Source organism: Temnothorax curvispinosus, unplaced genomic scaffold, assembly GCF_003070985.1.
Source record: "Temnothorax curvispinosus isolate PA1 unplaced genomic scaffold, ASM307098v1 QBEX01008326.1, whole genome shotgun sequence".
NCBI classification, from domain to species: Eukaryota; Metazoa; Arthropoda; class Insecta; order Hymenoptera; family Formicidae; genus Temnothorax; species Temnothorax curvispinosus.
This window is the reverse complement of record NW_020218106.1, coordinates 210,313-237,679: the sequence shown is the minus strand read 5'-3', so window position 1 is coordinate 237,679 and position 27,367 is coordinate 210,313. Positions and strand designations below refer to the sequence as shown.

General features: G+C 30.5%; 2 protein-coding genes across 13 annotated transcripts in view; one reads left to right on the top strand and one right to left on the bottom strand.

Moving 5' to 3' along the window:
* The window catches only part of LOC112457807 (potassium channel subfamily T member 2), a 247,764-nt gene that overhangs the window by 166,357 nt on the left and 54,040 nt on the right, over positions 1-27,367 (top strand). For all 12 annotated transcript variants that reach the window (XM_025021055.1, XM_025021054.1, XM_025021053.1 and 9 more), the window contains 3 exons: positions 4,778-4,857; positions 8,074-8,173; positions 9,753-9,951. In XM_025021055.1, the coding sequence (XP_024876823.1) occupies positions 4,778-4,857; positions 8,074-8,173; positions 9,753-9,951 (379 nt within the window). The remainder of the gene's footprint in view (positions 1-4,777; positions 4,858-8,073; positions 8,174-9,752; positions 9,952-27,367) is intronic.
* On the bottom strand, positions 532-2,180 carry LOC112457808 (mediator of RNA polymerase II transcription subunit 15-like). Its single transcript, XM_025021061.1, has 2 exons — positions 1,440-2,180; positions 532-1,017 (listed from the first exon to the last, which is right to left on the bottom strand). Coding segments are annotated over exons 1-2 (447 nt in total). The 5' UTR covers positions 1,441-2,180; the 3' UTR covers positions 532-571.

The following is a 27,367-nucleotide window of genomic DNA, read 5'->3' as shown; positions in this document are numbered from 1 at the left end:
CTTACAAATGTAGCTCGCAGGTACGCGCTCTGAGACGCGTGGCGCGAGCCGAACGCACTTTTACGACTCAGAAAAGGTCAACGTCCGTAAAGACGTTAGGACGCCTTTCGTGAGCAGTGCGATCATCGGTCCTTTTTCGAGTCAGAGAATTTAATCCCTTTAACTCAGGATCGGACCTCGTGCAATTTCGAGTGGTGGAAGAATGGTGGGTGAGGTCTTAGATTATAAATAAATGGAAATTTATATTTAACGTAAATAAAACATTTATTATAAATCGAAGTTAAGTAATCTGTCGATATTACAATAGGTGAGAACTAGGCAAATTAAACGGGAGATTGAAAACATTTTGCAATGGAAATGTATATGTGTGTACTTCTCGCGGGTGTTACATAAGTGCGGGGGTGATCGGGCAAGATTTCTAAGGGGATAGCTACTTGAAAATGCACATCCTGCCCGCTATTATTACAATTTGCTTTAGGATTGAAGTTAGATGAATTTACTGTGTGTGTGTGTTAATCGACGAAGTACAGTATATGAGAATTGAAATAAGTAAAACTTAATTTTATAACTATCAATCTAAGGTTACGATCTCAGGATCGCCTATTTCCTCGAGATCGAGAGTCGAGGCAGTTGAGGAGGTTGGGGACGAACTTCGGGAAGAGGGGGGAGAATCAGGAGGTTCTAGGAAGCGGACTGGATCGGGGTTGTCGGGGACCACGCGAGGAGGGACCACGCGAAACGGAGCCACGCGGCAAATAGGGCGATGTTCGATAATTGGGCGAAAAGGCAGGACGACTGGGCGATAGGGCAGGATGTTAGTGGGACGATTCCGGTTCGAACAACCGGGTTCTTCTGTAAACGCTGGTAGGGGCGGTGGGATGGCGAGTCGCGGAGGACCGGCGTTGAGCTGCTCTCGGGGGAGTTCGATCTCCCGTCGCGCCCGCTTGTTCTGGCGATTTCTCTGTCGCCTGATTGTACGAAGGTTTGGTTCCTGAGGGGCCAGGACTTTCGGGTCCACTAAAACCATTTACTCATTAGGTCGATCTCTCTCGGACCCGGCCGGAAGCGAGCAAAAGGAAATCGTTCAGCTTAAAGAAAGGGGAGAGAGGTCAGCGGACGGCTGGGCCCACGACAGCGACGAGACGCCGGGAGCCAAGTCAGGCCTACCACAACGCCAACGACCGCTGGGAACTCGATGCCTACACTAACCGACCCACGAGCATAAGCTCAGGGAGGTCAGTGGACCAGCTGAGTCCACGACAGCGACGAGACGCCGGGAGGTAAGTCCGGCCCGCGACAACGCCAACGACCGCTGGGAACCTGCCGCCTACGCTGACCGACCCCCAAATATATAACGAGCTTCCGGGGTCCGACAATCGATAGACCGTTTAAGGGGGGCGATAACGCGGAAAAAGGATTAAGAAAATTATGGGACTTACTACTTGATGAGTTCGAACGCGTCTCAGTACGCTTTCTCTCAATGGACGTTGGACTCGTCGGTGAGTGGGTTGGGGCGACTGGTCCGTCGGATCTGCTGCACTGACTCTACGTGACTCTAAACGTGAGCTTTTCGAATGAGGTTTAAATTGTAACCGAACAATGCGGACTTGAGATGAGAAAATTTCTCTGAACCGGGTCCTGCGATGTCGCGATTTAAATAAGAAGGTTCGGAGGGTGGAAGGGGTGGATTTTGTGTGGGATGTGTCTGGTTTTCGTTTAAGGGATTTCTGGTTGGCGGGATGTTTCTGATTATTATTTAAGGGAATTCTTATTGGGCGAGATGTTTCTTGCCCAAGGGGGAGATTTTGGGTTTACGCCTATCCTAGAAAGCTAGAGACGGTTATCGATTTTTGCGGTTTTCTATTGGTGAGCCCCCCTCTTAAAGCCACATGTCTTATTGGGGGTGTAACCCATCGGTTCTTTTCAGTGACGCATTTGTTTTTCGGCTATCGTTTCTTTTATTAGGGTTCCTTACTTATCTCGCGACCCTGTCTCCCTCCTGACAGACGATCCATACTTCTCAATTTTAAGTGCAGTTTTATTGCAAACAGAACTTCCGCCACGTACTCTTAAGATTTCTAAAAGCACGTATTAGGTTTCGTTTCTGTTTGTCGGAACATAGCACGGCCAGTTTTGAGTGAGTCGCGCGATATAATACAGATCCCCATCATCCCTCGTCTGAAGTTAAGGCTTTTTTCTGCGCGTCGTGTTGCCGGATTTATAGTTATGGCCCAGACGAGGTTGACGAGAATCTGGTCACCATATCCCTCGTCTGTTAATAATTTATCATCTGAGGGGTTGCTTTTAGTTGCCCAACCAAATGGGTAGTTTGATCATAAAAAAAAAGAATGCGAGGAGATCTAACCTCACCCCGATCGATAACCGTCCGTACTTGGCTTGTTTATTCTAATCTTAGAGCTATCTTAGCCGCATAAGAATTCCCGCGAAAAAGGGATATCGTAGAGTCCGCTGGACGTAACAGAAAAGTATATACTATAAATAAATATTATTAAATAATTTGTACTACAAAGATCGGTTTAATTTCACTCTCTATACGTTTTACGAGTCCGTGCTTAATATTAATATGAACGTAACCACCATTATTTAAAGGCTTAATATTCACATAGACTGGTGTTTGCACTATACACCGTAGGGGTCTAAAAGCAAGTCAGGATGATCAAGCTTAAGTTCAGTTAGCAACATGTTTAGTTGAGTCAAATTAACACGTAAAGAACAATACCATCTTCGAAGGCGTACAACTAATGGCTTAATATCTGGTTCTTGATTTGAGTCTGAAAAATTTCTATCAATACAATTATTGAAAATTTCAGCCATTCTTGTCGGAGTTAATACTACATTTGTTGAAAGCATTTGCAAAACAGAATCTTCAGCATCACAATCAGTTTGGGTAAAATCCATAGCATAGTTATTATTAAGTGAAGAGATTATGGGTTCATCACTAAAAAAAGCACTAACATGAGAAGAACTTGTGTTTAGGGAGCAGAGAATAACAGTAGGATCATGCGATATCTCCTCTTCCAAAAAGAAGTCATCGTCCGATATGTTTTGTGTTGAATTCACTGATATCTGTGCCATTTTCTGAATTTGACATTGACCGACAAGTTTTTTTTCCGACATTTTTCCCGACTAATGTTTGTAAAATATCTGATGTGTATATTTTAAGAGATTAAATAAATAGTCTTTTAAATTTCCATCTTCCTAATCTGAAATACACGAAAACACTGTAAAAAATCAATTTTCAATAATTATCGTAACAAAAGCAATCATGATTGTCATAGAGACTAATGTAATAACCGGCTACCTCTATGCACGACTAGCCTACAACTTAACGTTAGGCTGATAGCAGAGAACGTTAAGTGTTTACATTTCGTTCTCTGCCATCAGCCTTATAATTTCTGCATAAGAAGAAACATTATAAACTTACCTGGCATAATGATGTTCACTGTGCAATAATATTTAATTAAAACCCGTGGAAAAGATCTGTGTTCAAGCAGTCCAAGTTAGGTGAGAGAGAGAAAGGTAGATTGATAACCCTTGCTCACCGCGCTGTTACGATGCGATTCGCGTCTGCATATTGCGGACGAAGGTTAATAACCCTTTCTTCTCTCTCTTCATAACCTCCTTCTCACTCATTCCCTTTTTGCCTTTTATTCTGTTCATCCCCCCTTGCTCCATTTTCAATTCCCAGTATCCTTTATTTGATGATTCGATCTGTTTTTAGAAAAATTCGGACTTGTGTATATTTTGCTACAAGTGTTGGAGTAAAATGTTCTGAAAACATTCGCATCTGAACACAAAAATAACGCGATTAAAAGGCAAAGTAGTAATAGCTATACCTGCAACGTTCGTTCAACGTTTAGATCATAACTCTTTGAAAGAATTTTATTTTCAGAATGTTAACTGACTGTTCGGAATCAAACAATAAACATATATAACACAAAATTAACATTCAGCAAACATTAGCATGCTGCCTGGGGTTGTTTGATTAGTCATGCAAACCTAATAATATAACGACATTTCTTGTCAATACTTTGATCTTGAAATAGTTCCGGTCAAACAACACAAGTTTTCCTAATATAAATATAAATATTTGTATTCTCTCATGATATTATGTCATATTCGTAAACACAAATGTTGATACAGATATAAATACATTGCTATAGAATATTTTTACAAGATTTGTCGAGAAAAATAAAGAGAATTCGCGACATATGTTAAGACCAATTATATACCCATCAGTAAATAAAATCCCTAGAATATGACAACAGATTGGCAGCAGATTTGCTCAGGTATCGCAACAGATCCGATATCATCCGTGTCCGCATTAAACTCGTGTTTTGCCGGCAAAATCTGCCGATATAATCTGACAGCAAATTGTCGACAGAAACCGAGCAAAATTCGTCATTTCGTAAACATTTAAATGGAATACATCTTTTAAATGGTTACAAAACAGCAGATTTTGCTCAGTTTCTGCAATCAATCTGCCATTATACTCTGTTAGCAGATTCTGTTATATTTCTGCTGGTATTCTATTGACAAAATTTTGCAGCAAATACTTTCAAAATCTGTTCTCGACAGATTTAACTATCTGGGTACCTTATATACAAACAAATATACGGAATTTACTAAAGTTATTAAATATATATGGTTGAAAACTTATTTAATATGGTTGAATATAGTTGGGTAAAATTAGTTAACATTTACGAAAAGTTTGCAGAACCAGTTAGCAATAATATCGTTGTATGTCTGCTTTCAGGGTTCGTGTTGAGTATTATGTGAACGAAAACACATTCAAGGAACGACTGCAGTTGTACTTCATCAAGAATCAACGTTCGAGTAAGTAAAGATTGATTGTAATAAAAAAAGTAAAGATTATTTATCTCTACTGTGATAAATTTGAAATTCTAGATATACATAATTTGAAGCTTTTATGGAAAACTAAAAGATTTCGTAAAATTAATCGCTGGAATTTACATTGTCAATCATAAAAGTGCGTTAATTAAACTTATATTTTGATGAATTTTGTTTTGTCCTATATTTCCGCGATGAAAGATTGTCGTGATATGATAGTCACAATTGGTATAAAATTGTTTGTTATAATTTATACATGGTATCGCGTGTTGATACACATCGATTATACATTTGATATCGCATACCTCATGGTAGGAGAGAGATCCGCTGTCATAAACTCGTATCTATATTTCTATCTCACGCTATTTGATAGCATCATTACATTCCGCACTACATCGTGACATGCCAGATACGTAGTAGAATTAAAATATGTCACGCTTTTATTTATATGCTTTTACATAACTTAATCCAACTTTCCTGTCGCTTAACTACTGAATTAACTACTAAACATTAGTAATTTAAAATATAACATATATGTTTGTATAATACTTTAAATGAAGTATAACACACTGTTAAATTTATAGGGTTAAATTAAACTCAAATTTGAGTAATTTTTAATTATTTCATAGATCGCCACTGCTCCTACTCAATGTGTAGTTAGTTTAACTAAAACAATGTTAATTTGACTAAACCAATGAAGTTAAAATAATTCTATTTTAACTTCATTTTTCTATTAAGGTCTTATTGCCCGTTTTAAGGTTTTATTTTTGTTAATTCTATTTTGTTTCAAACTAATAAATTTTGACGCACATGGTAGTTAAAAATAACAAAATATTATCTAACTTATGTTATTGGTTTAAATTTCATCCTCTCTAACCTTTAACAGTGTAATATGATAGTATAACAATATGATATATGGAGGCAAAAACATTTCTGATAAAAATAATACAACTTTCGAAATAAGTTTAACTACATCGCTGCACCGTATCATTATTATATTTTTAGTATTTTTACCAAATTTGTCGCCGGAAATAGCCGGATTGTCATGAACGATCTTCCGGCTTGTCGTAACGCGGTCTCGAAAGCTTTCTTTTGAAATAGCAAAGCCGTTCCAAAGGCAATCTTGAGAATATCGCCGCCATCATTTCCACGGATATTCTGAAAGTGCACGATTGTGCTCTTTTGGAACTGTGATGATGGTAACCGATAATAGATATTGCGTTGCCACCAATTCTTCTTAATGGTGTTGGTCTTTGTATCTGATCTATGCATTAGGACGTGAGCCCAACAGGTCAACGCTTTGCTGCCCTTTGTGAAGTTTGTTGCGGGTAACTTATAGTTAAGCTACTTGGACGGTCGATACTCGGTCCAAGCTTAAACCAATCTTTGATCTAAGTCTTATTGTTAGTGAATCCTTAGCATATTAACGTAACTTTCCTTACGCTTAAATTAGTAAATTACGATACATTTGCATTATACGTAGGGTAACTCCGGTATGTACGCCGCAGCTAAGGGAAACTTAATTTATTAAGTACTATTTACTATGTTTAAGGCAAGTAAATTATACCAATAAAAACTTTATACTGTCTGCTACTACAAAAAAATCAAAACATGAAATATTCATTCCTTGTATTTAATAAAAAAAACTTTTAGAAACTCTTGCATTTTTGCCATATATCCCAGAAGAGTGTGTTATATGGCAATATGGCATTCATGGGTGAAATATACGCCTTATAAAAAATTACAAATAATATTTATAAATAAGGCAATAAAATGTCATAATAAGTTATAAAATGTGTGTAAGAAGTTTATTAAAATGTAAGAATGATAAACAAATTATAAAACTAAAAAATTAAAAAAAAAAATAGAAGAGCGATAGATGCATTAAAGATTATTGCGATTCAAAAAATAAGGAAAAAGAACACACAGGAAATTTCGAGTTTTACAAAGTGTCTGTACTATGGCATAAATCCCGCATGCTAACTTGCCGTATATCCTAAACAGGAGAGATATATAAGATATTAAGTTAAGCAAAAAATACAAGAGCTATGCACTTGTATTTTGCTGTATTTCATTATTTACTATCTCTCTACACTTATGTATCATGAAATAAACATTAAACTTTTTACATTCCCTACAGTAATCATTTTACATAGGTTGTAACACAAGATCACGTTTCTTACTACGGTGAGAAATCGATTCAACTCACAACAGTTTCGTTAATATTAACAGTAAAGAACTGAAATTACAACACAATACTAATGTGGCATAAAGGCACATAACAGAATAATTGCGAGCAAGTACCTTCATTTTTTCTATTTTTTCTGACATCTGCGGCGTAAATACCAGAGTTATATATATGCTATATAATTTATATATTTATAGATGTAGTCTTTTATTATTTTAGATTATGTTGTGTGCACTAAATTCCCAGCGAAGATCTTTCAAATTATTTTTTTTATCTTATAAAAGTTTTACTAAAATTATTTTTAGGAAATTTAGAACATTTTGGATTTATAACTAAATAAGTTTATGATTGAAGATTATGATAGATATAAGTTTATGATATGCTGTTAATTGTATACTTTTTAGGTAAATAAGGGACATTCAGCATTAGATTTAACTTGAGATGAAAATATAAAGACAGAGGGAGATATTAGTATTTTAATATTTATATAAAAATAGAACTGTTAAAAAAACTCTTGAAAATGTTTATCTATAAAATTTATTGATTGCATGATAGAAAATAATATAAAAAGCATTTCTCTCTCATAATTATCTTTAGACTTATTTCTAATCTATAGTATAAATCTTATATAAATCGAAGCGTAGTATTATATTTCATTTTATTACAACTAGACACTACAGACGCGCGCTACGCGCGCGCTATTTATCTTTAACATTTCACTATTAACCCTATTATACACAACTGTCAAAATATACAATGACAGCTGCAAATGAAGTAAGCGCAGCAAGGAAACCAATCGGCATCGCGGAAAAGCGGCAACAATAAACTTCACATCTCCTTTTTAGAAAAGGATTTAATATAATAAAAAAAAAACAAAAAAGAACTAATATGAGATTAATACGTAATACAAAAAAAAGAAAAGAAAATTGAATTTAGTTACAGAGATGTACATACATTCCTAAATTAAATAAAAATGTAAAAATCACAACAAAGAAATAAAATTTATGTTTCAGGTTTGAGAATACGACTTGCCAATCTCTTCTTCAAGCTCTTAACATGCTTCCTGTATATATTCAGGGTTATTACCGACAGCGATCCAACGTTCGCAGCATGGTAAGCTACGTTAAATATCCGAATAAGTCCTTTTAAACGGAACCTAATAGAAATTTAAAGTTTGCATCGAATTTTTGTTCGCGTTTGAATTTTTCAAATAAAAACTTAAATATTATAAGGATGTATCCGACGAAATAACAATTTAGAAATGGACTACTTAAAAATTGTTATTATGTTATACAAAATGCAAAACTGCAATTATTATTGTTTTAATATTTTTATGTATTTTTTCATTTTATTTATCTTATGCGAATAAAAGGAAGAATTTCTAGGTATTTTATGGCACTGAGAACGCGTTGTCGTTTCTTTGCAGTACCTTTCAATTAAGTACATATTACTTGACTGACAAATGACAAATTATACTTACAATTAATAACAGAAATACTTAATAACAAAATTATAAAGTATTTTTGTTATTAAATTAAAATTGGGAATATATTCATATTAGTGGAATAAGAATAAAAAGTTCTAAAATAAAAAGGAAATCTGGAATATCCTATGTATGTAGCAGCACGAATTGCAACCAACGTAATGCTGAAAATAAAGGAATTGCTTCATTTGGTTTTATTCCGTTTCGTCGTTGACGGAACGATTTTCTGGAAAAATTTTATCTTCCTAGAAATAAGCTCGCTCTAACGTGTGAGCAACGCGATACTCATGCATAATTACAATATTATGCAGCATTCCTATCATGGCTCAGAATAAGACACGGAGATAAGACAGTAGATACGACGAATACATTACGACGTGATGTTGTTTGCATATATAGATATATGAGAACGGATAAATTTCCAAAAATTTTACGATATTTTTATATATACAATATTTTTGAACAAAATAATAATCTATATTTTAAGCGTTTAAATCTAAATATTATTAACGTTTTATAATCAATCTTTTAAAATTGTATAGAACACTAATAAGAATCACATTAGGTACTATTCTCGTAAATAATCTTTGATAAACATATATATAGGGATAATCTTGTTAAAAAAAATTTGATTAAAAATGTAATTTATTAATAATTTTATACAAGGTTTTATCTTTATTGTTAGATTTCTTAGTAGGTAAATTAGAAATGTTATTTGTTTTAATTGATGTATTTGAGTTGTTTGATAATGGAGTTTTTATCATCTATTGATATTTTTTAAGCGAAATTTACTAAAACTAATATTCAAAATAATTTTATAATTAAAATTAATGATTAAGATTCCAATGAAATTTCCGTTAAAGAGCTATCGATTCCTAATTTTCCGAGAAAACTGTCACTGACGGCAACGGCGATCTCAGTAAAAGTATCTTATCTGTAAGTTTCATACATCAAACGTAAATATTTCAATACGTTCTTGATCGGCTGTATAAGCTTTTTTCGGTATTCGATATTGTGTCCTTCCTATTCTTTCCGTGCGACGGTGATATTTGCGCGTATACCCCAATGCAACCCAAACGACGTACTTGATATCGAAAACCTATCGAACTCGTCTGATTCGTGCACGCCAAATATCACGCGACAATCTGTCCCTCCCTATTCACACACTCATCCGTCATTTATAACCCTTCTCTCTCTATCTCTCGCCAGTTACGGTTGCACACCCGGCAACAAGACCGAGTTTCTCGCGTCACAGAACTTAACGGAGGAGGAGTTCCAAGACCACCCAACCATCAATTGGGATGCGATCCTGTGGGTCAGACGACCCTTAGAGTTGTGGGTTGTTCAAGTCATCTTGGCTATGGTGTCGTTAACCGAAGCTTTACTGCTTGCCTACCTCGGTTACAAGGTACGTCATCCTTCCCTCCTACAAATAAATTCTGTTTTTATTACTTACGACTTATATTCGACTGCTGCTTGGGCACGCTTTCGTTATTTTATTGGCTCGCTTGCCGAAGAATTTTATGATTTTTTTACGATTAAAATATTTTTTTTCTCAAGATAATTAGGCTATGCTAGAATGTAAAGCAATAATGTATATTGCGATTTTCTTGTACATGTAAAATTACTTGCATAAATAATTACATTACATATACAATAGTGGAATCATAAATTTTATTTTTAAAAATCTAGATTTATTTTATAACTAATATAAAAAATAGTATAAATTGTAGATATACGCGTATTATTGAATTAAACAATTACAAAATAAAAATAATTGTAACTATCTATTAAAAATCTAACCTTTTGCTATCACAAATTTCAAATCGGGCTTTAAAGTCTCGCATACAAAATCTCAATGAGTATCGACGCTACCTTCCTTCATCAAATTAATCTTTAAACAATCAATATTTTGGTGAGATTTAGAACAAGCTCTTTTCTTTAAAATTTAGCCTGCGTTTGTTTATTCCCATTGAAAAAATAAAATCTATAATATACGTTATGCTCTCAATGTGAATAAACGAACGCAAGTTTAGTCGAAAAAATTTGTTTCATGCTTCCCCAAAATATTGAAGCTCTGAAGGCTAATTTGGTGAAGACAGCAGCATCGAGATTCTGCATGCTACGAAATTTTGAAGCCTAATCGTTTGTAGAAATTTGTGAAGTCAGAAGATGGACATTTTTTTAGTAGTTATTATAATTTTATATTATAAATTATTATATTATGATTAATCAATTCAATAAAATATGTATATAATACACTTTATACTGCTTTTTATTTTAATTATAAAATAAATTTATTTTTATAGGAACACAATTTATGGCATAACTATATGCCATAAATTATATATTATATTAAATTATATTATATATTAAATTATATTATATTATATTATAAATTATATTAAATTATATTATATATTTTATATGATGTATTTTACTTTTAATTGAAGTAATTAAGTTAAAGATTAATAAGAAATATATTTTATCAACAAAAAAATATTTTGTTTATTTAAATTTAAAAACTTAAAAAAATAACGTTTATGTTTAATAAATGTTTTTTTTGTGTCTGTATAATATGTATACAGGGTGTCAATTTGAAAACTTTCAGTCGGAATATCTCGGAAAATAGCAAAGATATCAAAACATGGTTTGAAAAAAATAAAAGACATATTTCGATTTTAAAAAATTTAACCTTGGGTGGAAGCGTCATGGTCAAATAAAGGTCAACTTAATTTTTTTTAATAAACACATAATTTTTTAAATATCTACGTTTGTAACTCTTCTCATTACTATACTCAACGTGCTATTATCCAAAGTCGTCGAAGGTCGAATGACCAAATGTAGGCTCACAGTGTTATTATCTTTGTACATGTTATGAGACACCTTTTTTAGTTTTGCAATTTTTACTAAGTAAATAAATTATATATCTAGTTTACTTAAACTGATAAGTTCAGCGAGTGCTAATTCGTAGTATAAGTCACGATAATTCCGCGTGTCAAATCAAAATCGAACGGATTTTGTTGTTAGACTGCTATTTTTGTTCGTATTTGTTATATTTGTGGATATGGGCAATGTCATGATGACTTAGTTTGGTATGTAGAATCACTATATTAACACTTGTAATAAGAATTAGCACTCATTGTACTTACCAGTTTAAGTAAACTAGAAAAAAATGTCAATCACCTACGTCCAACAATTAATATTAAAATTTGAAGAAACAGAATCAACAGCAAACAAAAACGGAACTGTACAAAGAATAGTGAATGTAGCAACTCAACTTGAAGTGTTAGGTCATTATGCAATGAATCCAACATTGTCGATTCGCAAAACTGCAGCTGCAAAAGGTGTCTCATAACATGTATAAAAACAATAATACTGTGAGCCTGCATTAGACCTTCGACGACTTTGGATCATAGCACGTTGACCTCGTAATGAAAAGAGCTACTAGCTACAAACCTATAAGTGTTTAAAAAAATTATATGTTTATTTAAAAAAATTAAGTTGACCTTTATTTGACCATGACGCCTCCACCCAAGGTCAAATTTTTTTAAATCAAAGTATGTTCCTTTTGCTACCCTATATTCTCTCCAAACCATGTTTTGATATCTTTACTAGTTCCCGAGATATTCCGACTAAAAGTTTTTAAATTGACACCCTGTATAATCTATTATATCTAATAAACTTTTTTTATTATTAGCTTATTTTTTATATAATTTTTTTTTTATATATTTAAAAAACAGTATTTTTTAAGTAACATTCTTGTAATTAACGCAGTTAAAAGGTAATTTTTATACTGCAATAAAACTACGTAAACAAATTATTTTGTGCAATTATAATGCACGCTGTAAAGCTACTAAAAATATCAATCCATAATTAGTTTAATAAACGTACCTATTATCGTATTATCGTATTTTATGATATATATATATATATATATATATATTTTTTTTTTTCATCAAATATCTGCTGCATAATTTTGCATGAGTAAGTATGGTTGTGCTTCGCTAGATTCGCTACGCTCCTTCGTTGTTCTGCAATCTCTAAAATAAATTTAAATTGCACCTGAAATAAAACGAAACTTTCATAAGCAAATTGAAGAACGGACATTAATGTGTGACTTACTTATTCAGAGCAGATGGTTTACGGTTCAGTTATTAGGTGTTTTGAATCGACTGAATATGTCGTATCGCGCAAGATTGACGCTCAATGACTCGCAAGCTATTTGCTTCCGTGATTTATTTGTTCGGAAAAAGAAGTTCTACCCCAACTAGCCTCGAATTATATACAGAGAGACTACTTTTGAATTAAAAAGTTTACAAAAAATTAATTAGAGGAATGTCGCGATGTTTTTGGTCGGTTAGGCTTTTTCAATTAATTTTTTTTTTTTTAATTTTTTGCAGCTAATTATTTTATTTTAATCACAAAAATAATGTGAATCAAGTTTGAGAAAAAAATAATTAATAGTAAAATGTTTAGTATAATATTTTAAGTTTGTTGTCTGATATTTTAAACAATTTTAAATAATTTGAAAAAATTTGATACGAGCCGGCGAAAATTTAACTTGCAAAAGCAACTGCGAAACGGAGACGCCTCGAGCCTACAAGCATTTTGACCCAATTCTTATTGGTCAAGATTGGACTACTGCGTAATGTTGTTTCACCTTTCTTATCACATCATGTTTGCTCCTGTAATAAACGTTGCTTTTATTATAGGCGGGGGGAGGGGCTCTGCACCCCCTCCTCGCCTGCGCCTCGACTTTCGGCTCGGGGGGGGGGGGGGTTCGCTCCCCCGAACCCTGCTCCCGTATGTGCCCATTTCTCTCAACTCGGGGATGTTTCGCCCCCCCTTACCCCCTGCAAGTTCTTCTTTAAACTTTAGACGCACTTGTGATATAAAATAGTGTGTGTAACTATTCTTTATTATTATTTCTATATTGCATCTGGAATTTTTAAAGTGCTTTTAAGTTTTAAAATAAGATATAAATATTTATCTTCTTTTATATGTTTGTCCTTATTAGGAAGAAGTAATTTATAAGATTTTCTTTAGTTTTTATAGTTTGCTTCCATTGAAACGAGTATAAAGGATAAAAGATTCGTATAAAGGATTTCAAGTAAAAAACAAAATTGTATTAAATTATCGTCAGGTTTAAATATATTAATTAGCATGTTTGACAATAATTGCAGTATTTTAACAAATGGAGCCGCAAAACAATTACTTATAGAAACACTAAATGAACTAGCAAACCCAGACCAAAACAAGAAGTTCTTCAGCAATTAATAAATCTGGCAGAGTTACAAATGAAAATTAAATTGTAAAACATGGGTGTACTGAATAATATTTTAAAAACACTTTAAAAATTTATAATAAATAAAATAATAACAAATTTAGTTTACAGCAATGTTATCCTTGTGAAAAAACCTTAGAATTATGAAAAGTAAATTTTTAACTTTAAAATTGTCAAAATTTACTTTTCATAATTTTAAGATTTTTTATACATTCTTCTTGAAGTAAGTACCTTATAGTTATAAGATTACCTTAAACAATAGTTTTAAAGTGTTCAAATTTACCTTTAATCTTTTTTAAGTTTTTCTCTAAAGTAACTTTTAAGTTTTTTTTTAAAGATTTCTAAGGTAAATTTTCCCAAGGGATAAACTGTCTCTGAGTAAAGACGTACTACATACATAATCGAGTTATCTTTGCAATACCAAACAGATAACATAAAAATTGTTTATTAGTCTAATATACATAGATATATTAGGATCAAATTTAATTATTTAATTATTTTATATTCATCTTCTTATGTATATCTTGAGCAAAGCATAGAGAAATTTTTTTATTTTACAAATAAAATTTTTAAATATTTTTTGTAAGTTAATTACTTCAAGAACGAGAAACGATGATTTGGAAAAAGTTACTGTTAAATGATTATTTAATCTTACTGCATCGATAAATTTTCACACGCGCACGTGCAAAATTTGCGATATAATCTGCAACGGTCTGTAGCAAGTCCGTCACGCTATTCGCTAATCGAGCATTCCGGCGATAAGCCGATAACATTACATCAATAACGTACAGGTGTATTATAATCAAATGTACTGTTATTAAAGTTTGTAATGTAATATTCTCCGGTTGCTACGTAACTTAAATTGCATGTTAATAAAAAATTTCTGTTTCGAATTTCTTTAGAGTTAATGATGACATTCTATCTAAAAGATTTATCTCAGATTACTGTAGTTTATTATACAATACATAATACATATAACGAGAAATATGTATAGTTTTTCAATATTCTCGTGGAAATTGGATTTTTCTCGTATTGTGAATCTCATTTTTTTTACATTGCGTATCTTGTTTCAAAATAGAACAATATGAGAATAACATTAGAAAAATACATGCTATATACAATAAGACTATATTTTTAAATGATTTAAAAACATAACTTACTTAAGAAGAGACTTTAATTTACTGATAATAAAAAAATATTGTTCTGATGTTTTAATATAAATTTTATAAAATATTATTACTTTAAAACGGATATAATCGCATATTAAAAAATATTATTTAATATAAAATATATAAAATATAAATAATATACATGTAACATGTATAATAAGAACAAGGATTATAAAATGTTTGAAAAGTTTAAGACTCGTGCTGGCTCGATATATAGCTATGTCCACGTTGACAGTACCTACACACGGCGTCATTCTTCACAAAATTGTGAACTATAAGACGTGAAAAATGATGTTAAAAGAGCTAAATTATTTTTGCAATATACAGCGTCAATTTTGACGTAGAACTACGTCTTTGTCGACAATAAGTAGGGGGTAAATCTAGGAGCACAGAAAACATGTCACACTTTGATCGTTTATATCTTCGAAACTAATAATCGTAGAGTAATAAATAAGGTGTTATTCGATAGCTTATAGAGTTCTATTTTCTCTCTAAAATCTCCAAAAGTGGTTACTGATTTCTATCTTAATATTCTCCGTGATTGCTCTAATTTCCGTAAATTGTGATATCAAGCTGAAATTTGTTTTTATGGATAGAGTGTCATTAAATGAAGGTTGGTATTGAATTTGGTGATGATTGGTGAAGGGGTTACCTCAATTTCTGTTTTAAGAAATCTCCGTGTTTGTTTTAATTTCCATACATTTTGTGATATTGAGCTGAATTTTTTGATGGATAGATTATCATTAAAAAAAAAGTACCGGTATTGAATTTGGCGTCAATCGTTGAAGGGGTTATCGATTTATGTCTAACAATAATGTAAGGGAGACCGGGGCTATGGTGTCCACACTTTACGCTTTTTTCAAGTTTACTAAAAAACTAATAAAGATATTTGGCTAAAATTTTACTAATATAACCTTTCAACCTTGTTATTAATAAAAAACAATTAGAATCGTTAATCTTTTAACATTTTAAAGAGGCGAACTTTTTAAGTGGACAAGTCAAGCGTAGACAGATAGCCCTATATGCGGGGCTATCTGTCTACATTCGAGGAGCTATCTGTCCACATAATAAAAAACACATTATTTATATTAATTTTTGTACTTATTTATAATATTATTTATTATTAATATATAATATTGAAAAAACTGCCTAGTCGTTGGAGTCAGAGAAGTAGTAGGCATTTTGTGTAGATTTTTTGACAAGTTTCCTGCGTAGAGTTGATTTTTCTGACGGTGGCATCAAACTGACTTTGAGTCCGTTGCAAAATCCTCAATTCTTTAATTTTTTTTTATTTAGGGCCTTTACTTTATCCTCGGCAACGTTTGAAATAAAAAATACTCAATAATTTAAGACAAACTCATATATTTAACTTGACGTGTATTTTTAAAATAAAAATTTGGTGACGATTCTTGAATCGCAGGATTAAGTAGTTGCTCGTAGGTCACTTTTTTACAGTAGCGAGTGAGAACCCGAACATTTATTCCAAAGTCTAACACTGTTTTTACGAAAAGATTCTCGCTCAATTTTGATTCTTTTAATCGCTCTAAATATAATTTTATTAGATATGTCTGCCTTATCCGTTTTAAGGAAAGTCTTTCTTTTGTAATAGTTACGCACCATTATCTATTTATAAAAGAACAATTTGTCATTGAAGTGTGGACACATTGCCCCATCAAAAATAGGACAGATAGTCCCGACCACCCTGGCGGAAAAAATTTTTATAAATAACTACAAAATTTAACTAGAAATAAAAATTTGTACATTTTTGTTGAAATATTTAATTTTTTGTAAAAATAGTTATTTTTTTGTAGAAATATCTACAAAATAGTACCACAAGTTACAATGTTCTTAAATCAAGAAATTATTGCAAGTAGTATTTTATGAAAAACTACAATTGTATAAAAAATAGTACAAGGATTTACAAATTTTAAAAATTTAAGAAGAAACAAAATCTTAAAAAATTAAAACATCTGCTTACTTGTAAAATACTACAATTATTTATAAATAACTATAGAAATCTACTACAATTTACGTATTGTAAAACTATGCAACTTAGAATCTAATTCAGTTTTTAGTTTCTCATAAAATACTACAACTGCGTACAAATACTAACAAATACCGATTTTTTTGTACAGCTCAAAAATTTATTACAATTATGGCTAATTAAAATTTGTAATTTTTAGTTAAATGTTACAAATTTTTACACTAATCTTCTAAAATTCATCTATTATTAATAACTTCTTAATTCGCAAAAGTTAAAATACTTATGTTTTTATTTTCGTATAGTTTGTTGTAAAGTCCAATAGAAAAATACATAAATGTACAATTTTTTACCTATATAAATTTCTGATTCGTGAATGATTGTAATTTTGCATACAATACTACAAGGTTCTACAGAAAACGACACAATCCTTAAGCCTTTTACAACTCGTGAATTCATGAAAATTTACATAAATTTGCTTTTTTTAGATGTTTATAAGATACTACAATTTTACATGAAAATTAACAGATCTTTAACCAAACCTTCAACCTTTCCATGAAAAGTAAAAATTAATATGTCAATTAAAAAAATTAAGTATTTTATGCAAAATTAGAAAACAAAGAAAACTTAAAATAACATATAAGCAATGAGAAGTGCCGTTTTCGGTCGAAGCGGATCTTGATGCTTAATAATATTTCACAATATTAATTATTATTAAATACATGTTTCAGTTTTTTAAATTGGCACTGCGTGTCAATATGGACTTTGTCGGACTTAAAACGCAATTGTGTAAACTGAAACTAAAAATAATATATTTTATATTAATTTGATATTGTCAAGTAAAATAATACACTATTAGAAGAATATTTTTATAACAGTTATACAAAATGGATAGATCCATTATAGAGTATATATTCATATATGATTATCTTTAACCTTATAAATATACTTTTACATGATCACACATGATAATATACTAGTATATAAAACCATATATGACTATATAAAGTTATATTTAAAGAGATTTAGCCATATAATATTGTTTAAGATTATATTTCCATTTCTTATATGACCATTATAATTATATATTTACTAATATGAACAAATAAGAGGTATTTTTTCCCGAGTATATAATCATATATACTTATATATGCCATATAATATTATTTAAGATTATATTTTTCATTTCTTATATGATCATATATAATCATGTGTCTACTAATATAAACTAATATGAATAAATAAGAGATTTTTTTCCGGGTTATGCGGTTTTAGACATGTGTGTATGTGGTGCTTGGTAAGGTTTTTTTTATAATAACTCGCTTTTTATTTTACAGATAAGTTAGAATAAAGCAGTTTTTTTTTTGTAATCGCGCGGCGCGACGTTGGCCCAATAGGCCTATTTTGTAATGAGCCGGCACTGGTTTCTGACGTTCACCCGACATTAAGAAAAAATTATATTCGTATATCCGATTCGAAATATTACTCTTTTTAAACTGAATTTATTTCTTAAAAATTTTTGAAAAATTATATATTTGCGCTGGTTATGACACATGTAGACTATATATAACACTTACATCAAATTAAGAAGTAGTCTACCACGTAAGACGGTTGGCTCACGATCCAGAGGTCCCGAGGTCTCGAGTTCGAATCCCATCAAGGTAAGTGTGTTTTTCAAGTACGAGAAAATATTTATAATCATAGGTTGCATCTTAAGAAACAAATTTAGTTAAAAAGTAGTAATAAAATTTCAAAATAAATATAATTTTTTTTATGTCGGGTGAATTTCCTCATTAGAGTGTTTTAATTCTAGTATTTCCTTATAATCTCTGTACTCAAATAGATATAGAAATGTGTAGAATATCAGTATTAGTTGTAGTTTGGCGTAGTTTTACCGAAAAATTTATAGATCAAGATGCACTAAAAAAATACAAAAATTTACAAAAGTGTTCCAATTCTAGCATTTTCATATAGGATTTTATAGTACTTCTTAAATTCATGTAGAATTTAATAGATTCTGGCAATTATATTTTATAATTTTTTGTAGTACATTTTTATTTTATTTTTTAAATTTTGTGGAAATATTTCCGCCAGGGCACGTTTTTCAGTCTTTAACATGTTCCCAATTTTAGATAATGCGGAATTAAGATTTGACGCTTCTCACACCTGATAACAATATATTAATTAATAATATTATGAATTGCTTACTTTAATTTGAGTTAAACTACTGTCGCACAGCAAATTATTCGACCGTCGAAAAATGTGAATAGGCATCGCAAGAAAACAAACAACATTTTGAATATTTTACGTAAGGGCATTTTTCAACTACTTGTTACAATGATAGAGACATCTGTCTCTTAAAACTTGAGCTAGCAGTACTGTGAACACATAGCTCCCGTGTATAATAGACAGATAGCCCTGGTCTCCCCTAAAGTTATATACATGTAATTTTATATAGAATATCATTAAAGGAAGGTTGGTATTTACTTTGGCGAGTATCGGGGAAGGGGTTACCGATTTCTGCAAAAAATTTATACTTAAGACTTGTATTGACATGAATTTGTCTCGTCGATCCGGAGACACCGATTTATGCCTAAATAGAGTATAAGTTATACATGTATTCTTATATAGAGCATCATTAAAAGAAGGTTGGTATTGAATTTGGCGAAAATCGTTGAAAAGGTAACCGATTTATGCTTTAAAAGTATAAAAGTTTTCTAATTCCATTATATTCTTCAGTCTTTTCTACCCCTATTTCATATATACTTCAAAATTTGATTGATTAGACACCCAGTTTTATTAGGTTTCTATGTATGTACGTATTTCTAGCAAATTCTAACGTATGTGTAACTCAAGAACTAATCAACCAAATTTCAAAGAATTATATATAAAATAAGGGTAGAAAAGACTGAAGAATATAATAGAATTAGAAAAAATTGCCAATATAATAAAAAGTGTACAAATTAGAAATTTGCACACTTTTTTCGCTTATACACTGAAAGAAAAATTCTTGGTAAACTTGTGAGATGCATTTAGTAATAGTTCTTTTTAAAATATTTGATTATTATTACCGAATATAATAATAATAACAAAACATTTTGTAATAATTATAAACATTAAAAAAAAGCAGATTTTGCGTTTAGTTGAACCAACTAAACTATGTAGTACTTATTATCAAATTGCTTAGTGATAATTAACACACAGTGTGATAATTAGTACTAAATTGTCTTAAAAAGTTTTATCTGATTGGTTTGTTGACAGTTACTTAATTTTTTAGTAAGCAATTTGGTTATTTAGTAAATATTACTGTAAATTTAGTAAGTATTGCTAATTCAGATTATTCTTTACGAAAGCTGTCAGTTTATTGTTCCGATCGTGCTGCATTTGTCTCATGAGCCTGAACCAGTTCATACATGTTCGTCGATCCAAGCATTCGTGCCATACATACTCGTTTATCACTCGCGAAAGTGCATCGTAAAACTCTACAGTTTTCGCGAAAGTACATTGTAAAGTTCTAAAAAATGAGTGAATTAGAAAATCCTCTCTTAATTTAACTTACACATCTCATTGATGTGTTATAGGTTAACCTTTTAAAGATTAACCTTTTAATACCTCAATGAGATGTTTAAGTTCCCAAATTAAGGCTCGGTGTCCACGATGCAAGAACTGTGTCCAAGTTTCGGTTTAAGCCAATCAACTAGCAGCTCTTACAGAAAAGTAGCAGTTTCATTGGCTTAAACCGAAACTTGGACACAGTTCTTGCATCGTGGAGACCGGGCCTAAGAGAAGATTTTCTAATTTACTAATTTCTTAGAACTTTACAATGTATTTTCGCGAAAACTGTAGTTTTACGATGTATTTTCGCGAGTGATGAACGAGTACGTAGGTACAAATGCTCGGATATATGATATACAAAATTTAATAACTATTAACAAAAAATTTGTTTACATTTAGCAACTCATCTTGTTATAATTATCAGACTTAGTTCGACAATATTTTCTAAACTATTTGATAATTATTAATAAACTGTCAGTTTATACTTACCAAATTGTTTGGTTACATTTATTATTACTTGGTAATAATTATCAAACTTTGTCCATATTAACCAAATCACATCAGGTTTTGCTATAATTATATTGGTTAACATTAACCAAATTATTTCGTCACATTCACCTATACGTTTAGTTGAAGCTATTTCACCAGGGGGCTTGGTCACATTAACCAAGCCTGGATTATTATAACCAAGTCTTTTTTTCCATAGTGTATATATTTGCACATTTTTTTCGCTTATATACAACTCAAGAACTAATTAACCAAATTTTAAAAAATTGTATACGAAATAGGGGTAGAAAAGATTGAAAAACATAATAGAATTAGAAAAAAATTGCCAATATAATAAAAATCAAACGGGCACCGTAACAACTGTGCCGCAACCAACAACGTAGAACTACGTTTACTATCACTAGTTCATGTTAAAGTATTCAGCGAAGGACAGCTGACATAGGGCTACGTCAACTGTCTTTTGCTGAATACTTGAACATTAAAATAGTGACAATTGACGTAGCCCTACGTCAACTGTCCTTTGCTAAATACTTTAACATGAACTAGTGACAGTAAACGTAGTTCTACGTTGTTAGTTGCGGCACAGTTGTTTTTGTTTTAATGCAGCGTTTTTTTTAAATTATTGTTATATTTAATTACATTTAAAATTATAATGTTAAAATATACTAAAGACTCTCATTTTGTTATAATTTAATAAGTGAATATTTTTATTTCACAGTAAATAAAATATATTATACATGTAGGCTCTCTTAAATAAAATCAAATAAAAGTTGACAAATTTAACAATAAAAGCCAGGCGCGGTAATTAGTGCGCTATATAATTTATTATAATTCAGACCAATAAGATTGTTATTTTATTTTGACAGCTGTCAAATAGCTTGTTTTCGTTCTTGATTAGTCACAATTAAATTCGACATATATGGGTTATTTATTAATTACCCAAACAAAAGGGAAGTTTTCGGTATATTTTAAAAATCTATTCTATTAATTATAAACTATTTAATTAAAAAACATTTTTATTTTAATGTACATTACAAGAATTTTTATGATATATTTTCTTACTTCTGACGTCATCAATTTAAGATGGCTGCCATGAGTGAATAAGAGCCTTAAAATAATAGGTTCTAATCTACCAACGAGCTTTTGTCATTTTTTTAAATATTCCAATCATAAAAGTCTCCGTCTCCGACATATCAGACGCGTCGGTTGAAGTCTCTGCACAGTAGTTGTAAAAATAATATTTAATAGGATATTAATACTTTTATATTTATTTCATATATGATAGCATAAGCATAAATATTATTTGACACTTTTAGCAAAATTATCCGTGTCTCTAAATTTTGATATTGTTAATAATGATCAAGAAGTTTTTGCGAAAAATGTCAGTACGTGAAGCATCGATCTTTTTTTCACCACAAAAATAACCAACAAAAGATAGTAGTATTGATCCCTTACAAAAAAGTATTACTAGCTGGTTAGTAATAAATACTTATTTTGTGTATTAATAATACCAAAATTAAGTATTTATTAGTACTTGAATCACTGTGATCCAAGTATTGCACAGTATTTTATTATAGGTCAGTAATTTATGAAAGTAGTATTTAATACAGGACGAGTATTAAATACTTAGTATTAAATTTCTGATGAGAAAGCATTTAATACTAGGTGATAAATACTTGTGTAATAAATACTTGTGTTGAATTACTGATGAGTATTTCAATGTTAGTACTGAAGTACTGGACCGAGGATTCCATGTGTAATAAATCACTGGCCAGTATTTTAATGTTAATACTCAAATACTGTACTGAATATTCCATGTAAAATTAATCATTGACCAGTACTACAATTTGTATAGAAACATTATAATGGGTAATTCCTGATAATATTAAGGAAGAGAGATAAAAGTAATGCACAAATACATTTTATATGAAGGTCTGTACTAATTCGTCGTGATAAAAGTGTACAAGTTTTGAAATAGTATTGCGGATATCATTCTTATATCCAATTCAAAATTTTATTACTCTTTTTAAACTGAATTTGTTTCTTAAGATGATTTTTGAAAAATTATATATTTGCGCTGGTTATGACACATGTAGATTATATATAACACTTACATCAAATTAAGAAGTAGTCTACCACGTAAGGCAGTCGGCTCACGATCCAGAGGTCCCGAGTTCGAATCCCGCCAAGGTAAGTGTGTTTTTCAAATACGAAAAAATATTTATAATTATAGACTGCATCTTAAGAAACAAATTTAGTTATAAAATAGTAATTGAATTTCGAAAAAAATAATTTTTTTGATGCCGGGTAAATATCAGAAATCGAAATATCGGTGAGTAATTCAATACTAAGCACCAGTAGTTCTGTGTAGTATTAATCACTACCTATAATATTTATCACTACCAGTATTTTCCCAGTATTTCCCAAATAAATATTGACAGTATTAAATCACTGAGATTTTAAGTATTTAGTCAGTAATACTTTTCTGTAAGGGATATTCTATTAAATTTGTAGCCTCAGTGTCGCACCAGCGTGCGGTTACTGATGTTGCGGTTGCCGGAGCGACCTTGAGTTGACAGCAACAGAGACGCTTTGCAAAATCGCATCAAGTTCCCTTGTTTGTAAGTTTAGCCGCAACTTGCGGTGCGATTCGGTGTCGAGGCTCCTTCGAAAACTGTCATATACCGTCGTACCGAAATTAGCAAGGTAACACGCGGATGCGACGCATCTGCGCGATGCAATACAACGCATCGGTCGTAATCATAATCTTAAGCGGAATGAAGTTTATAATCCAACTTATATGACTAATGATCATGGAACGCTGCACTTTTATACGGATCGACGCGTACGTCCGCCTACGATGATCGTTTCTCATTCCTGTCGACGATGTCTCCGCTAGTTATTCTGGATTTGCGAAGTTCTAGAAACCCTTTTATCGGATTTCGGAAAGAAACGAAGACGTCGCACAAATGAAATCTAAAGAGTCATTAGCTGCATGGTTACGCTCAGGATTATCCTACGCTTTGCTATACGAATTAAACATTTAAAGCTAAGCGTTGTGTGAAACTATTGCGGATTCATTTTACTAAAAGCAGCAGGTTTGAAAAATAAAATTGAGTCCAACGAGAAGATGAAAATAGAAGGCTGAAAACTGTAACCATATCATATTCTTAAAAGAAAATGTGATGTGGAAGCATTGACAAAAATAATTTAAAAATTAACAAACAGTTAACCATTATTCTTTTATTATTTAATTTTTATTACTTTTATTAAATAAAATTTTATTACAGTACGTACAGTATGTACATTAAAATTTGTTAATTCTTTACGGAAGTATAGAATATATGAACACCAACACCTTGTTACAGCTCCACGCTCCATTTTTTTTAAATCAAATTTTATTAATTCCATTAATTTGAATGTAACATGTATGTAGAGTAGGTAGTCCAACAGTGAACCATGTAAATTTCAGAAGTTTAATTATATCTCTCTCAATTATTGAGTTGGAGATCTGTGTTTTTGAATACAGTTCATGAATTTAGTTGGCTACATTACTGTATAAGATGACTCATAAGTTATTTTTAAAGTTTATTAGCTACAATTTCGATTTTTTTAAAACGTCAAACTGTTCATTGTGTACAGGAATGTGTACATAATGAACCTAGCCACTTTTAACAATGAACTACATGTTTTATACTGTAAATTGTTAGTGTTATTTTAGTTTTACTATGTTTTAAAATGTTTATTTAAAGAAGAGATAATTATAACACATGATAAGGACTTTAAATTAAAGCTAACTTAATTATACATGTTATGTTTTTATTACTTAAAGTTTACAATCAAAATTATTATTTTTAATTAGACTTTTTCTCACTTAGATTATTATTTATTGTAACAACTAGTCAGTTTAATAAGACTTATAACTTATAACACAAATAACTGTAGTAAAAAATAAAATGATTTATTGTAGACTATGTAACATTTTTTACGATAATCTCCAAAAAATACGGTAAAATAATGCAACAAAAGAAAGTTGCTTACAGAATTATAAAGCCAAATATACACACAAAATTATAGAATAATGAAAAAAATGATAGATATACCTAGCAACAAAAACATGAAAAATACGTAAAACTTACGAAAAAAAACTTAGTTTTGTCATCCAAGTTTTGTCATCCAAAAATCACAAAATGTAACCTCAAACAGCCGTCTTTCGCGCGATTTGCCGACCAATTGGGGGAACCGAAGAGAGGGGTTCAAATGCGAGTCGTTGCATGACAACAAGCACAATTAATCTAAGCAACATTACATTTATGAAATATCGCAATGGTTCATATTATAGTGTATTACTGGTTTATTGTTAGACTACCTACCCTACATAAAATACATAAATCTGAAACTTTATATATATGTATACACAGTAAAAAATCATGTGTACATAGCGGTCTATATGTTAAAATTTTCTAGTGTTACCAAGATTTAATTATTATTTCAATGTAAAATTAACATACAACAGCTATGCTATTATTTTCTTAACATTTTCATGTGTTACATTTATGTCAACGTGATAACTTAACACTTTATGTATGTCATACATTTAGAAATTAAATATTATTTTGAGTTCTTTTAACACAATTATTTTAAAAAATTAACACGTCTTAAAATTATTTTAACACATAAACAAAAGTTAAGTAAATTTTCAAATAATCTTAAACTTTGACATACATGCAAAATAATTAAATTTACTAAAATTAAATGTTTTTATTACAATTCAAGTAAAATAATTAATATCACGTGTTAATATAACTTAAAAAACAAAGTCAAAAGAACAAATATAAATGTAAAGTATAGTGTCAATTAACATTTTTAATTTGTCAACAAGTAACACACGATAAATGAATCATTTTAACTTAAAATTTAGAGTGGACTTTCTGGGACATGTAAAAAATATTAAAAATATTATAATTACGTTTTATTTTTTACTGTGTATAGTGTTTTATTATACATATAAACAACTTTACAACTTTATCGATTATTTAGTCGATTTAATTACAATTTATAAAAATTTTAATGCAATTAATTACATAACTAATTTTAAAAAATGATGAATATTATGTAACAAAGCGCTGATTATTATGTAACAATATATATATATAGAAAATGTTTGAGGTGTATTTGTTGTTAAAGTTTTTTGAAGTCTTATTATTTCTTTATTTAAAAATTATTTAGAGTAGAATAAGAATAAATGTTAAAAATTACATTAAATAATAACATAATTTTTTAATAACAATAAAATTACTTTATACGATGTAAAAGTATAATAGAATGTTAGATTTTGGAAGATATGGAATACTAAATAACATCTGTTGTTCTCTAAAATTAATAAAAATTAATGATTTTATTTATTTAAACTAAAAATTATAAGTATTTGATTATGCTAATCTACTTAAAAAAAAAGTATTTTTTTGAAGGCGTGCATTATTAATTTGTGTTCTAAATAACATTTCCGCTACATACTGTTTATTGATAATAATGATAATCTTGTTTACATAAGACGGCAAAATATGTTCAGAAAGAGCTTGAAATTTTAGTCCATCTTTTTCCGTCGACGTACTCCCTTAAATTGCGTTTGCCGACGTAACCGCCAGTTTGTAAATCCCGGAAGTGGATATTAATAGTCATGGAGTTCTCAAAAAAGTTCATCTGGTTATCGTCTGGATGCAGCCTCTGTGGAGCTTTAACCTGATGCGTTATTGCTTCGATGAATATAGAAAAAATGAGAAGGGTGATTTCTCCGCAGAGACTCTCCATTAAGAGATGAATCCCATGAGCGTGGCTGTTGCATTGCCAACTTCTTTCCAGGATGACGATCATTTTTCTGATGAAAATAAAACCACACGTGAAAAAGTACCATGCAAAGAATTTATAAGTATCTTGTTATAAGTATTTTGATATAATGAAAAAAACAAAAGGAATACAACAAACAGCATTAGATAATGTTATTATAAATAAGAAAGCAGATTATTTTTAATAATTATAAGTAATACGAAGGAAAATCAAAGAGTATATGGATTGTATACAGATTCTGTAAATATAATTAGGGTTAAAATTAATCTTAATTAGAGTTTTCTTTGAACAATCAATCATTTTTAATCACATAATTATAAGCATAAAAATAATCTAAATTTTGTGTTAACATCAATTAGATATTAAAATCAGGACGCATATTTTGATTAATAGGATACTTTAAATCAAGTAATTATTTTTATGTTGTTCTTTGTAAATAACAATTATTGAAAAGATAAATAACAATTTACTTGAGTAG